General features: G+C 40.4%; 1 protein-coding gene across 1 annotated transcript; it reads left to right on the plus strand.

The window, feature by feature from the left end:
- Positions 1 to 325: 325 nt before the first annotated feature.
- rexo1 (REX1, RNA exonuclease 1 homolog) lies at positions 326 to 14244 on the plus strand. Its single transcript, XM_078258614.1, has 16 exons — positions 326 to 670; positions 1888 to 3764; positions 3887 to 3988; positions 4911 to 5121; positions 5274 to 5422; positions 5564 to 5701; positions 5950 to 6073; positions 6256 to 6381; positions 7911 to 8051; positions 8169 to 8282; positions 8456 to 8529; positions 9127 to 9237; positions 9500 to 9615; positions 9761 to 9899; positions 10450 to 10570; positions 13044 to 14244. The coding sequence occupies exons 1-16, from the start codon at positions 478 to 480 to the stop codon at positions 13130 to 13132; spliced, it is 3825 nt and encodes a 1274-aa protein (XP_078114740.1). The 5' UTR covers positions 326 to 477; the 3' UTR covers positions 13133 to 14244.
- The last annotated feature ends 319 nt before the right edge of the window (positions 14245 to 14563 follow it).

Consider the following 14563-nt stretch of genomic DNA (forward strand, 5'->3'; position numbering starts at 1 on the left):
GCTAATTAACATTAAGCTTTTGGTTAGCAAAAGCCCAGCAAGGTAAAGAACTGAATAAAGTGGAAAGGAGTGAAATTTAAATCTTACACTAACTGAAAAATACCCACCTCACGTTACGAGCAAATGTTTTGATTAGTAGACATATTAAGGTAGACTTTTTTTTTTATTTTTTTTAAATTAGTTGGGCGTTTGGGCTTTTTTTGGGGGGGGAGGAGGGTGTCGGAAGATGTCACACGTTTCTCCTAATCCACGATATCACATGACAACTTTTTTTTTCGTTAACGTTGTACTATCGCTGACGTCAAGAAGCGCGACACGTGGAAATTCACGCGATATTTCATCTCTCCGACCAATCCAACATGGCGCCGTAGAGACGTTGTTATTGTTCGGTCGCTTCTTCAAGCTCCTGTAGTACGACGAAAACTACGCGGAAAACGGCCGATCGTGTTCATGTTGGCATGAGAGCAACATCTGGGGATGATGATAAGATCCACCGGCTTCTTCCGAGGGATTGACTGCCCGTTTTACACGGAATACAGCGAGGGCAAAGGCAGCAGAAATGGGTGTAACAGACCGTACTGTCACTTCAGGCACAGCCAGCAGAGACGGGCGTCCTACGGAGCACCAGCTGATGTTACAAAGCAAAGAGACCTGCACTCCGCACAGAAAGGTGCTGCTTATTTTACTACGCATACTTGAACGTCTTCGCTCGCGGAGTCGGCAGCGAGGACGTGTGGACTGGACCACAGTCTTGAAAATATGTCGGAAAAACTGATAACGCTGTAAAGTAAATTTCTGTTAACGTTAGCTGCATTTTGCAAATAACCACAGTATATCCATCTTACCAGTTATATACCCCCCATGGTTGCTGTAAACTGAGGTTTAGCTAGGAAGTACTAGATAAAGTGCATTGAGCCCACACAAGGAAGTGTCAAAGCAACAAAAGAACAGATGCATAGTATTAAGAACACAACTGAATAATATATACATTATGAACATCTGCTACATATAAACGTAGCAACAATAAAACAAAAATAAGGCACCAAACACTACACCAACATAAATAAGTGTATTGAGACAAAATAGTCCAAAAAAAATTGAGATGACAAGGAAGTTGTAATTTAAAAATAGATCAGGTGTATCAATAAAGGGTCCTGTATCTGCAGGTAGCAGTGTTGGCAGCAAAAGATAGTTCTTGCACTTGTAGCACCAAACCAAAGCACATGTCTTACAAAGACAGTATTGCAGATAGTGAACAATTAGGTAGTGTGTTTTGTTTTGGTCTGTTGAGTATGTCCCCCTGGAAGAATAATACACCACTTGTCCTCCTGGATTTTGTTTTGTTAGCCCCCAGACTTATCTTTAACTTGCACAAATGAACTACTTATGTTCATATCCCATTAGAATCCTCTCAACAATATTCAGCCATAGACCATCTGACCTTGTTATAGTTGCATATATTGTCGTGTATGTTTTTTAGGATTGAGCGTCAAAGTTTGATCTTCACCTTGTGATGCCGGCTGTATTATGTATGTAATTCTCTCTGGCTAATAGCATCCTCAGATGAAGACCTCCAGATGTAGTGGAAAGTAGGAATGCATCAATCAAACGTTTTCTCTACTGGTACTGATTCGAACACCTATACTCAGTCTGCTGATTTTTCAAAATTAAGAATTATATATATTTAGTTAAATAAGAGTACAGTATTATTCTCCAGGGATTACAATTGAGCGGGTGGTCTTTGATGACTGATTGAATGTAACTTAAACTGGTCGATATTAGGGCAGACTGGATCAGTGCATCCCTAGTTAAAAGCTAGTCAGTGGACCTTTTATTGTTTTATTGGTTCATTTATTAAGACCGTTTGTTTGTCTTGCATCCCTGCAGAACAAGGTTATGATCCCTTCAACCCAGAAGTTGTGAGGCCCCAGGAGCAGCAGAATGGAAAGCCGGCTGCTTCGGGAGACCTTACTGGTGCTCTGGAGCTGGTCAACAAGGCCATCGAGGAGGTCCGCAGCGAGGTGGAGAGGGAGAAGAGGAAGCTCTCTCGGATTGGGGATGAACCGTACGATCCCAGCAAGAGTACAAAGTTGTCTACATCTGATGCTGTTAAAAGTAAAACGCCACCTTCACACATGGCCTATGACCCTGGGAGTTATCAGATGACCACTGGCGGTTATAATCCCACCCCTGGCTGCAGCAAGTATACCTTGGATTCAGACAACAAGGGGAACAATAGTAACTCAATGGAATATGTTCCTACTTCAGTGAGAAAGCCTCCATCTCGAACACACACACACCAACCCCCCTCTCCTCCCCCCAGTCCAAAGTACTCAAACAGCACATCCTCCTCTAAGTGTAAATACACTGTGGACAATTCAAAACCATCTACAGATATGGAGTATGACCCGCTGTCCAACTACTCGGCAGGAATCGCAGCGAAAAGCAAGAGGGACCGGGATGCTCAAGCTGTTAAGACGGAGCAGAGAAACACACACAAACAACCAGGATCAGCTATGTCAGAGTATGCTGTAGCTGTGAAAAAACCACGGCAGCAAAGTGTAGACTCAAAAAAGTACACTTTCTCTGACTCTGATGGGGAGAGCTCTGGAACAGAGTATCGACCCACCTCGCTAAGCAATCTCCAGCAGAGAAAAGGCAAAAGTGGGTCACTTTGGGACGCTGTGGGGAAGGAGAGAAAAGAAAAAACTGATAGTATGCTAAATGCACTGACACAGAGGAATACAGAGGACTTGGCAGGGGACTCAGACGTCAAGGAAGATATTAAACAAAAGGACAGTTTAGAGAAAAAGAAGGTGGCTAGTCTAACTAGCCACAAAAAAATTGCCACATCTGAGAAAGTGCATAAACTTGAAAAGGTAGCAAACAAAACGACTAGTAGTAAGAGTAGTAGCAGCAGCACTAAAGACAAGGGGTCAATAAAGAACTCAAACCAGGACTCTGCAAAGAAGGAGAACAAGAGTCATGGAAAAAGCGACGATAGGAAAATTGCAGTTAAGGTTAAGACACCTGATAAAATTCAGAGGGAAGCCAGAGATGAAAAGAGAAGTGATGGTAAGATCAAAGCTGTGGAAAAAGTAAAAACAGACTCAAGCAAACGAGATAAAGATACAGAAAATGGTGCAAGGGTAAGCAAGAAAAGCAAGATATCAGAGAAGGAAAAGGAACAAAGCAAGTATAAGGACCGGCAACACAAAAATGGTAAACTTGATAGCAGTAAAAGAGAAAAGGATATAAAGAAAATTTGTAAAAGTAGTTCTAGTGGTGGGAGCAATAGCAGTAACATTAAAGGGAGTTCCGCAAACAGTAAAGATAAGGTGAAGCAAAACGTCAGCTCATCAAATGGGAAAAGACTTAAGGACAAACGGCGAAGTCTTAGTCACGTTGATCTGTTTGGAGATGAGAGCCCAGAGGAGGTCAAACCAATAGTGGTGGACGATGACAGTGAGGATGACTACGAACACGAAGAAGTGCTGGTGAGAAAATCTGCCGATGCTTTAAGGAGGGCACGTTTGAACAAGAGGAAAGCGTCCGAGCTGACTCCGTCTTCTTCTGACGACGAGGGTGATCGCGGTGTGGAGGGCAGCGGGGCAGGTAACGACGAGGTCGACGATGTTGGAATCGACTTCTCTAGTTTCCAGGACGATTTGGACTTTGACTCAGATCCCATGGAGGAGTGTTTGCGGATCTTCAATGAATCCAAGGATGTGAAGATGGAAGACAAGGGAAGGCAAGCTAAACAGGTATTTCTTTCTCGCCATTCTGTTGCACTTTAGTTGTCTTTTTCCTTTACCAAATACTTTTTTTTTAACTAGTGTCATATTTTGCAAATGCCAGTTAAACATGCTATGTTGTGCCCTCTCAGCCCTCCAGGGATTCAGAGGAGGAGAGAAGCACAGAGAGCGCATTAACCTCTCTCTTTCCCGGTCAAAAGAAGAGAGTCTCCCATTTTGTTGCCAAAGGAAGTGTAAGTTTGTCACCTTGACTTTAACCAGTCAGGGGGGAACACACAATACGTGTGAGATACAGCAAGTCAGAAGTAATCACTCTAATTAAAATGCATGTGTACGTGTACAATTGTTCTTGACCCTGTATGTCTCTCTGTTGGAAACTCACTTCCTGTCTTTGCAGCATGTACATGTGAAGCCAGAGGTAGGAGAGCAGTAAGGAAACATCTCCTTGGGTTTTTATTTTTTTTTAGTTTTTACCTTTTATTTATTCAGGGAAGGTTCACTGAGAGGAAGCCTCTCTTTTGCAGGAACGCCCTGATCACATTCACACAGTTACACATTCATACCTGGAAGCTGCCAGTACAACCACAATCAATCAATCAATCATACAATACTGTAGGACCTTTGTTTTGGTTTATCACAAATATTAATGGTGGTTATTCAGGAAGCCTGTACAGTTGCATTAGAACAAACAAGGAAGTAAACAGTGAAAGAACAATATTCAAATATTGGCGCAGCTTGTACAGGCTGTATTTTTTAAATAGACTACATGATTTGACAGTAAGCGATTTAACAATAAGTGTAGACATACAGAATCTATATAAACATTAAAAAAAACTTGTGTGCAACTTTGTATTACTTGCTTTTTGCATTATCTGATTTGCAGTTGTGCATTCACATTATCATTACCAAAGTCAGATATTCCACAGGGAGGTAGCTTATACTGTATGTACACATCTCAGTAGGTAGCTTATACTGTATGTACACATCTCAGGTGCTTCAAATTAAAACTACCTTGCAGTCTCTGATTTCATCTCTAGTGCAGGAAGCCAAAGAATAATTGGACTTATTTCCTTATCATTTTATTTTATCATCATACGTTCTGTATTAAGAACAAAGTGGTCACTTTTTAATAAAATGTACTTCTGTTTTTATCAGAGTGACGCACCTTCTACAACTGTGGTGCGTCCATACAAGAGACTCTCAGCCCAGGAGGTCTGCTACAAGCGTATGCAGATGGCACAGCAGCAAGCTGCTCAGCTTTCTGCTACAGTCAAAGCTTCCTCACAGAGCTCCAGCCCCGGCTTCTCTGGAGAGCGGAAGAGAATAGCACACCGTCCCAGCCCACAGACAACATCCTCCAAAACAAGTATGAGTGCCTCCGCTGTTCTATATTGTAACAGGATTCGGCTTTTGTTTTTATTTTTACACAACTGTACCACTGCTTTCCCCTGATCATTTCTGAATGGAACTATTTTGACTGTTAGACTGAAGTAGAAAGTCACATGCGTGTCTGACCAGGTCCTGCAGATGTTAAACCAGCTGCCAGTCGAGTGTTATCCCCCAGCCAGACCCATCAGACTGTCAAAGCCCAAACCACCGCTGGCATCTTGCCAAAGACCGTGTCCACTGTCATGCAGAGGAGGGTGGCACACACACCCACCATGAAGGTATCCCCAGGCCACAGCATTTAATGCTGCTGGTTGTTTTTTTTCTGAATAATAATATTATTATTATTATGAATAGTTTTTGTGTCTGAACATCCCTGCATAACCTTGAGAAATGTGCTCTTTCTGTTTTGACATTTTCAGAGTAGTTCAATGAAGCGCCCCATCATCCCCATTGAGTTTGGGGCCAAAGTTCCCAACAACATCCGCCAGCGCTACCTTAACGCTTTCATAGATGAATGTGTCAAATTTTGCTCATCAGAGGACGTTGCCTTCCAGATGGTATGATTCACACCCAGTTTTCACTATTTGTACCCAGGGAGATGTTTTTTCTTCTGTCCCATCAACACCTAGCCTAGCTTAGAAACCATGTACAGTTTTGAAAATGTCTTGAAGAAGATGGTTGTTCATGTAGAGAACGCTGCAGGCTCTCATCATACCCCGTCTTGAATGCAGAGGAGATTCAATAACAGTCAGCTTCAGTTGAACAAGTTGTGGTTTTGACAGTGACAGAGGTTTGATTGTTTCAGGCCCTTGACGAGGAGAAGCTGGTATATGAGCGCAGCAGCAGTAAGAACATCTACCTCAATGTAGCTGTGAACACTCTGAAGAAGCTCCGCAGCAAGTGCGGCTCCTCTCCATTGCCTGTCACCAGTATGTCACCTTAGTCCCTGTGCAGTATGCCATACAGTATTTACTCTTAGTCAACATGTACATGATGCTTTTGTTTAGTTACATAAAAAATGTAAAAAAAACAGAAATGTAATGGATGTACAGACTGGTGGTCAGACTACGTTTCAGTGGTAACTTCTTTGTTTGTGTGTGTTTCTCTGCAGAGGACCTGGGGTTAGTTGCTAACAGGAGGGCTCAGTCCCACGAAGAAGTTCTGGGAGGTCGTCTTGCTGCTACAACCAGCTTCACTGTCAACAGGATGGGTAAACAGCAGGAGGAGAAACTCATTGGTAAGTTAGATTTGTATGTCTCCGCACCGGCGAGCAGTACGTTTATGTTTTCTTATGTCCGTACATACGTAGGACAGTCCCATTCTCGTGAATGCGATATCTCAGGAACACCTTGAGAGAATTTCTTGACATTTTTGCACAAACGTCCACTTGGACTCAAAGATGAGGATTAGAATTCAGTGGTCAAAGGTCAAGGTCACTATAGTCTTGCATAGCCAGACCTATCTCCACAGCGCTGTGGAGTAAGGTCTGGTAGTGGCTACACCACACATACATTCTGGGATAGGAAAAAGAAACACTCTGGGTTGTTTGCGTTTCTTTAAACCAATCACAATCGTCTTGGGAGGCGCCAAGCTCCGGACGCAGGGACACTGGCTCTGCAAAATAGTCTTGGAAAGGAACTTGTTTAGGTGAAACATTTGCACCCCGCAAAAGATAACTGCACATAAAATGTGTAAAAAGACTTTTCTGGCAATTATTTAACGCCATAAGAGGAGACATTTGGTTGCATACTGAATTGGTCACACTAAGGTGGTGCCCACCTTGAAACTGTGGTGATTGTATAGATCCTCTGTGCTGCCGGGTTAAATATGTGTGTGAAGCATTCATGTTTCGCCAAAAATACACTTAATACCCGTTTATTAAATTCCTTTTAAGTCTTCACTACATATATTATTACAGGATGTAAACTTGCCACTGGTTTGCATACAACTGCAATGCTGTTATTCTAGTTCTTCCTTTTTCTTTCTTAGTCAAGATGACAAGAAGAATCACGTTTGCAGTGTTTTCAGTTCTTTCTCTAGAATTGTTGTAAACCTATTTCTTGAACATGTTTTTACATGTCATTCTCATTTTTCTCTCATTCTGTTTTTCTTCAGTAACCTGATCACATATCTAACAACATAAAAACGCAGATATGTTAAAAATATATGATAAAATTGATTAATATTGATAAAATCAAAAAGAACAAGAGAACAAAAAAAAAGAAAGAAACTGAAGAGAGTCTCGGTGTCTGTGATGTGTCGAGACAGAAAATGGAACTGTTCAGATAACCATGTGACAACCTCCAGGTCCTGTTTACAGCAAACCTCCTGCCCCATGACCTGATGTCAGAGGGAATATCTTTTTTAAACAAAACTTTTGCTCACTGTCTAACTTGCAAAAACAAATGAACAGATAAATAACATTTGGGTCAAACGTATAAGTAACTTTTAAATGTCAATATTTTAACCCTGACTTAAAGATTAAATAAATTATGAAAGTAATCATTAGTTGCAGCCCCAGATTAATTGTATTAGTCTGCAACTCTTAAGCCAAATGTTAAATGCAGTCGACATTTATCTGGTCGTGTTGAAAGTTTCTTGCAAAATTAGTTGTCTCTCCACATGCATAAGTATTTATGATCAACTTGTCAGAGTGAAAAACACTGTTTCCATCTTCTATTTGTGTTTCGTCACATTTTCAGTGTAGGTTTTATCACATCATTGCACAAAGACATCAGTTTAACTTGTTGCTGTGTCCCACTGTAGGAGCTACACTGTACAGGAAGCTGCAGGCATACCTGATGACGGAAGAGCAACTGCAGGAGCACGGATACCCGAGAGCAAGCCCAGAGGCTGCCGGCAAAGCCGTCATGTACAACCTCCCAGAGAAAAAGGCCATCTCAGATCGTGAGTAACTGCATGACCCCATAGCTCTCTCACTCATTTCTAATGACCAATACTAAATTATATTAACATGTGTGGTCTAGCAATTCTTTGACTGGCACTCTGTGATGTGTTTCCCAGCGTTCAACAAGATATGCTGTCGATGTGGAGCGGAGTATAAGATCAATGTCAGTGGCAACTGTATACGAAAAGAGGAATGTATTTTTCACTGGGGACGATTGCGCAGACATAAAGGCAAGCTTGTTTGCATTTATCTAGTGAAAACCGTTAATAAAAAAACAATCTTATACATGCACATTTTGGTCTTTGTATTGTAATTCATACTGCCAAACTCTCCACCCCTTTTCTCAACTTTTATTTACGTCTGTCTGTCCGTCTTGTTCTTTCATGTTTTTGCTGTCTGTTAGTCGCTGGGGGCTGGGAGACCAACTACAGCTGCTGTGCTGCGGCTGTTGGAGCTCCAGGCTGCCAAGTTTGCAAGGTATAATTCTTTTCAAGCCAACAACTATTAGTTAACCTTGTTTGCATGTTAAATAGTCAGATGTATGGGCTGTCATGGTACACATATTTTTTACAATGAAATGAAATGTAAAACAAGCTAATGGAGAGAGCCACTGGAAACAATTTACCTTAAATGACAGTACTATAACCTTACAGTAAAGACCAGTTTAGTGAAGCTCATAATGTTTGGTTGTCGTAAAAAACTGTCAGAGATGTTAATTCATCTCTGTAGCTTGTAGTTGTGTAGACAAAATAACCTCTTGCATATCCGTCAGTCAGATCAAAAATATATTATTTAAAATATATTTAAGGATATACTTCTCTGGGATAACATTCCGACATGTGTTACAATATCAGAATTCAGTGTTGTGTCTAACTTCCAATGCTTAGCTGAGCTGTGTCTTTTTACTGAAGACAACTGGACATAATAACACTCAAACTTAAAATCAAGCACTTCCAGTATAACTACAATAAAACTTCTCATCTACTAGTTTTTAAGTAATTGTCTGCACATTTAAAAAAAAACATTTATAAAAGAAAACCTCCCCAGACTTAACATTTATTATTATTCTCACAGCAACATGTTCAGGACGGGCGTAAAGAATCATTTGATGGATATGTCACAACGTTCAGTAAAGCTCTATCACCAGATGGCAATGGAGGGGTGTTTGCTTTGGACTGTGAGATGGTGAGTCAGTGCTGAGAAAACTCTAATCTAAATGCACAATTTGTCTTAAACTGCCATCTTGTGTGTGTATATTTGATTTTAGAATTGATATATCATAGGCCCGTTTAATACAAATAACACTCAGTGCTCAATATGTTTGTTACAGTAAAATTACATGAGTAAAATTAAGATAAAATTAATGATTTGTCTCTTTTTGTCAAAACGTTTTTTATATTTGGTATTCATAGTCACATAAATGTGTGTCTTCTCTCCTCTGAATCAGTGTTACACAAAGCAGGGCCTGGAGCTGACGAGGGTGACGGTCATCGACTCTGAGTTGAAAGTCATCTACGATACGTTTGTCAAACCTGAAAGCAAAGTGGTTGATTACAACACACGGTGAGTTTGTGTCCCGCAACTCGACACTGCATGGGTCATGTCTGCTATTGAACTTAACTGGTAAAGTCATTGTCTTAATGTGTCTTTGAAACAGTCACAATGTTTTAAACGCAGTATATATGTATATCTTTTATGTAATTACCAGATTTTCCGGTGTGACGGAGGAGGACTTGGAGAGCACCACCATCACTCTGAGAGATGTTCAGGCCGTGCTGCTCAGTATGTTCAGTGCTGAATCCATCCTCATAGGACACAGTCTGGAGAGTGACCTGCTCGCTCTGAAGGTATTGTGTGCTCTTCATTAACCTGCAAGGTGCTTTTTTATTTCAATAATTCATTCAATGGTAGCTATTTCCACAATGCGAACATTGTTCCTCTCTGTTGCCCGTTACTGCTTTGGTCCCCCTATCAGTCACAACTAAAACGTTTTGTGAAACTGTGCAAAAAGTTGCAAAGATTAAGCTAAAGGAAAATCTAGGTTTTACTTAATTCTTAAGTAAATCTTAAATGATTTAGAATCCCGGCTTTAAGAAATACTCATTCAGTGAACTTTTTTGGACAAAAAACTGAAACAGACTGAAAACTGAAACTTAGCACACGAGAACGTTTTCACAGGTGTTTTCTTTTGCAGCGCCCAAAAATGCACATATTCAAGCAGAGCAGTGCATTAAGTGAGATTTAATTACAATCAGGAGTAACTCCAGACGATTCTTGCTTTAAAGGGAAGGAGTGCGTTAATTGTCCTTGTTTCTACTGTTAAATCTGGACTGAAATAAAAAATAAACCGGTTGACATAAAACACAGTTTGTCTCTTTCTGTCTCCCTCGCCTCCAGCTAATCCACAGTTCAGTTGTAGACACGGCCATTGTGTTTCCTCACCGCCTCGGCTTGCCCTACAAACGTGCCTTGAGGAACCTGATGTCCGACCACCTCAAACGCATCATCCAGGACAACGGTGGGAAAAAGCTTGCATCCCTATCACACACATCAAATATAATCCCCTATCACATAAACATGGCCCTAGTTACACAGACAGACCAGAGAGCAGCATAATCACATAATCTCCATTTGTAACTGATTCATGTCAAATTCCATGCAAACAACTAAAGATTAACTGATTGATCAGTCAGCATCAGTAAATCTTTATTTGTTGAGCACATTTTATTGAAGGATAGCCCGCAGATTCATGCCTGCCAAGTTACAATGAATAACATTTTTAAAGGATTACAGTCAAAATAAAGGACAAATCCGGCGCAAAATGAACCTAGGGGTTAATAACACGTGTACCAAGTCGACATTTCTCTGGGATATGTTTTCATGCTAATCGAATGTGACCAGTTTTATTGCAAACCGTTAATTAGGGGCAAGGGTAAAGTAAAAAGAAATCGCTATTTCTATACCACTAACTAGGTTCAAAATAGCACCACACTTCCACGGTAGCATAATGAGGGTCCATACATGTAAACCGAAGCATTGAGAACTTTGTAAGTGTACAGACAGTTTATTAAAAAGATAGTTTAGAAAGACAGTACCTTTCACGTATACAAGCGGGCACCATCTTGGGAAAACAGTCACGACCAGTCGAACGACGAACGCCGTGCAACCAGTAACCAGTAACACAGCTCAAGCATGGCGTTTGTCGTTTGACTGGTCGTGACTGTTTTCCCAAGATGGCGTTATAAGCTAATCAGCGGTTTGCGATAAAACTGGTCACATTCAATGAGCATGAAAACATATCCCAGAGAGCGGTCGACTCTGTACACGTGTTATTAACCCCTAGGTTCATTTTGCGCCGGATTTGTCCTTTAACCTCAAGTTAATTTGTATAGCCCAATGTTTTAATGGGCTGCATAGGCACACAGCAGCTGCAGGTCCCCGCCAAGGCCTAGCTTTATTGAAGTGAGGGGAAAAACTCCCCCAAAAACCTCCTGGACAAAAACAAAAATGTTGAAGAAAGCTTAGGAGAGGATCTTCATTTGAATGGCTGGGGCTACAACAGGAGCTGTAGGTGGGTAAATGGCAATGGAAAGATACAACAGTTAGTAGAAATACAAAATACAGCACTAACAGTTGGATTCTCACTGGTCAATAATAGTAACGTAGTAAATCCTGTATGAAGATGTACAATAAGATAAGTCCAAGGAACGGGTAAGTAAACTGCTTTGAATTCAAACTTATGAATATGCATGTGTGGCGCATCACATCATAGCCAGAGGAAGTCTGTCTGTCTTATATCTATATTATCTATCTATCTATATTAATGCAGTGCGGTCCAATACAGTTTGACTGCCCTGCCACCTTGTCACCAGCAGATGTCCCTCATGTGTCAACAGAGAGTTAACACCCATTAAGTCCAGTTTGCTGAAACGCCTCAAACTTCAAACAAAAGTCTTGTTTCTCCGTCACTACTTAAGGTCTGTTTAGGACTAATGAAAACAGTTTCAGAGTCAAAGATTTCTAAAGAAGCAGCAGCAGTCTCTTTGGAAACTAAACAGTGTTGCCATTACTTCCTAATCTCTTCCTTTCCATATCCTTCAACCTTAACGGTGCCATAAGGTGGCTATATCCTTGGGGGAAAAAAAATGTTTGAGTCTGTCGGTTGGTCGGCCCACAACCTCAGACCGAAATATCTCAACAACTACTGGATGTGTTGCAATGAACTTTTGTACAAACATTGACGATCCCCAGGGGAAGAATCCTACTGACTTTGGTGGTCCCCTGACTTTTTCTCTAGCGCCACCATCACAGGTTGATATTTACAGTATGATACGATACAACTTTATTGTCAGTTTACACTGAAATTCATTTTGCGTTCCCGAGCAGTTCTGCTCAAAAGAAGGAAAGAAAAGAAAAATACACACAGTTAGACAACAATTACACATATAGTACAAATATGAAGACCTATCAACAGCCATGGCAAGGAAACATGTACATATTTATGGTTTTGAGAGAAATGTCTCTACAACTATTAGGCAGATTTTCCATGACATTTGGTACACACATGCCCCCCCCCCCCGTCAGGATGAATTGTATTAACTTTGGTGATCCTCTGACTTCTCCTCTTGTGCCATCATCAGGTTGAAAAAGCAATTTGTCTCAGTCTCAGCTGTACTTTGTTTTCAGTGCTTATTATGAAATGTTGAGTGAGCATTGTAAAAAACATTATACCTGCTAAACATGTTAGCATTTAGCTCGGGGCCTTAGTACAGCCTCACAGAGCTGCTATATAACTTTTAAACATCATCGACACAGTATTTTCTTTTTATTAAGTTATTCATACTGTGTTTTCAGATTACTATAAGGTTTGCATTTATCTGTATTAATCTAATAGTAAACAACCATGCTACTGTAGCTTTTTACATGTTCAGCACTGCAGTATTCAGGTACAAAAGGAATAATTGCGTTCCGTTTTTTTTTCTTCCCCCCAGTGGAGGGCCACGACTCGAGTGAAGATGCATCTGCCTGCATGGAGCTGATGTTCTGGAAGATCAAGGAGGATGCAAAGGTCAAAAGATGACCTCAGACCCCTCTGCTACCCTTTCCACAGTTCAACTTCCTGCCTTCATGTCAGAGTCAGGGAGACAGAGACGATCAGGAGGCCTGCACATGCTCTCAGAGAGTTAAGGTCAGAGTGTCGGTGGGGTGGGAGGGATGCTTCATTGCAGTTGGAAGTTTGCTGTTGCTACCCACTGTACTGAATAGGGGAACTGCCAGTCCCTTCAAAGCAATAAGAGCCCACATTAACAGTATTTTCATTTGCTTATTAGTATTTCAGTTCTAAATAATGTTAGTTAAAATGTATATCTGTTTATTTTGAGCAGTATCTCTTTTAAGGCCTCAAACAATTTATGAATAGACCCTTTCTATAGAAGGACTTCTTAAAATAATGGGGCATTGTCTGCTGAACAATGATGATTAATATGATATTCATGCCAGGCTGTGTCTTCAGCCTAAATTGCACTATATAAACGCTCTGGTGTATAGGGCCCAAGTCTGAGTACCTCATCTGTGTTATTAAAGAAATCGCTTCTAATGGATAACACATTACCTGTTAGTTACACTTAGTTACACTTAAGTGCATTGATGTGATAGTCTGTCAAACATTGCTATGTAAATGCACTTGTGTTTTTCCACATTGTTTTTTCACTCACTGAGGCTCTGTTTATCCAGTTCATTTTGTTGGTTGGCTCTCAAAACCTAACTAATCCTATAATACTTGATCATATAAAAGATCCTCAGCAGAAATGTAAAGTCTCTGCTTATCACCTATTTGGTATGGTTGATGGAATAAATCACTGTATTTTATAGCTCCGACAAAATAGTGATAGTATATCCACGAGTGTCTCTGTGTCATGTGCACTGCATGAAATAAAGCCACGGGAATCATTTTGACAGAAGTTATGACATGTTATTCCTCCATGCAGACAAAATTAGGTTCAGTATTGTTAAATTAGGCCTGGGTTATTAATCACAGACAATTATCATTTAGTTAATACCAGCTAACCTGTACTGTTTTATGTTGAAAATGACTGAAAGAATACTCAAGGGCTGTAAATATGCTGTTTCCTTTTGTATTTGTTCAATTTTGGTTGTTTATCTTTTTCTATTAAAAGGTATTAGTTAAAAGAAGATGTTCTGTCTTTACATCTCAACAGTACGTAGATTTACTCAAGTACTGTAAAAGTTTGAGATACTTGTACTTTACTTGATTATTCTGCTTTCTACTTCTACTCCACTACATGTCAGAAGGAAATATTGTACTTTTTACTGCAGCTATAGTTACTGGTCATTTGTCTCAGTAAAGGTTTACATACAAAACATTTGATCAGTTTATTAGTTACAGATTAAACTAACCAACAGCATGCACACACTGTAAATCATTTTTAAGATGGTTCAACTTAATGTAAAGTTCTCCTGCTGCCTTAAAAAAGTGAGTTAATTGAACCTT

The sequence above is a fragment of the Sander vitreus genome, chromosome 9 (genome assembly GCF_031162955.1).
Source record: "Sander vitreus isolate 19-12246 chromosome 9, sanVit1, whole genome shotgun sequence".
In the NCBI taxonomy this organism is placed as follows: Eukaryota; Metazoa; Chordata; class Actinopteri; order Perciformes; family Percidae; genus Sander; species Sander vitreus.

Coding starts and splice junctions, on each gene's coding strand:
- rexo1 (XM_078258614.1), top strand. CDS start 478: ATGATGATAAGATCCACCGGCTTCTTCCGAGGGATTGACTGCCCGTTT. Junction 9,616..9,760: donor GTGGTTGATTACAACACACG/GTGAGTTTGTGT, acceptor TGTAATTACCAG/ATTTTCCGGTGTGACGGAGG. Junction 9,900..10,449: donor GTGACCTGCTCGCTCTGAAG/GTATTGTGTGCT, acceptor CCTCGCCTCCAG/CTAATCCACAGTTCAGTTGT.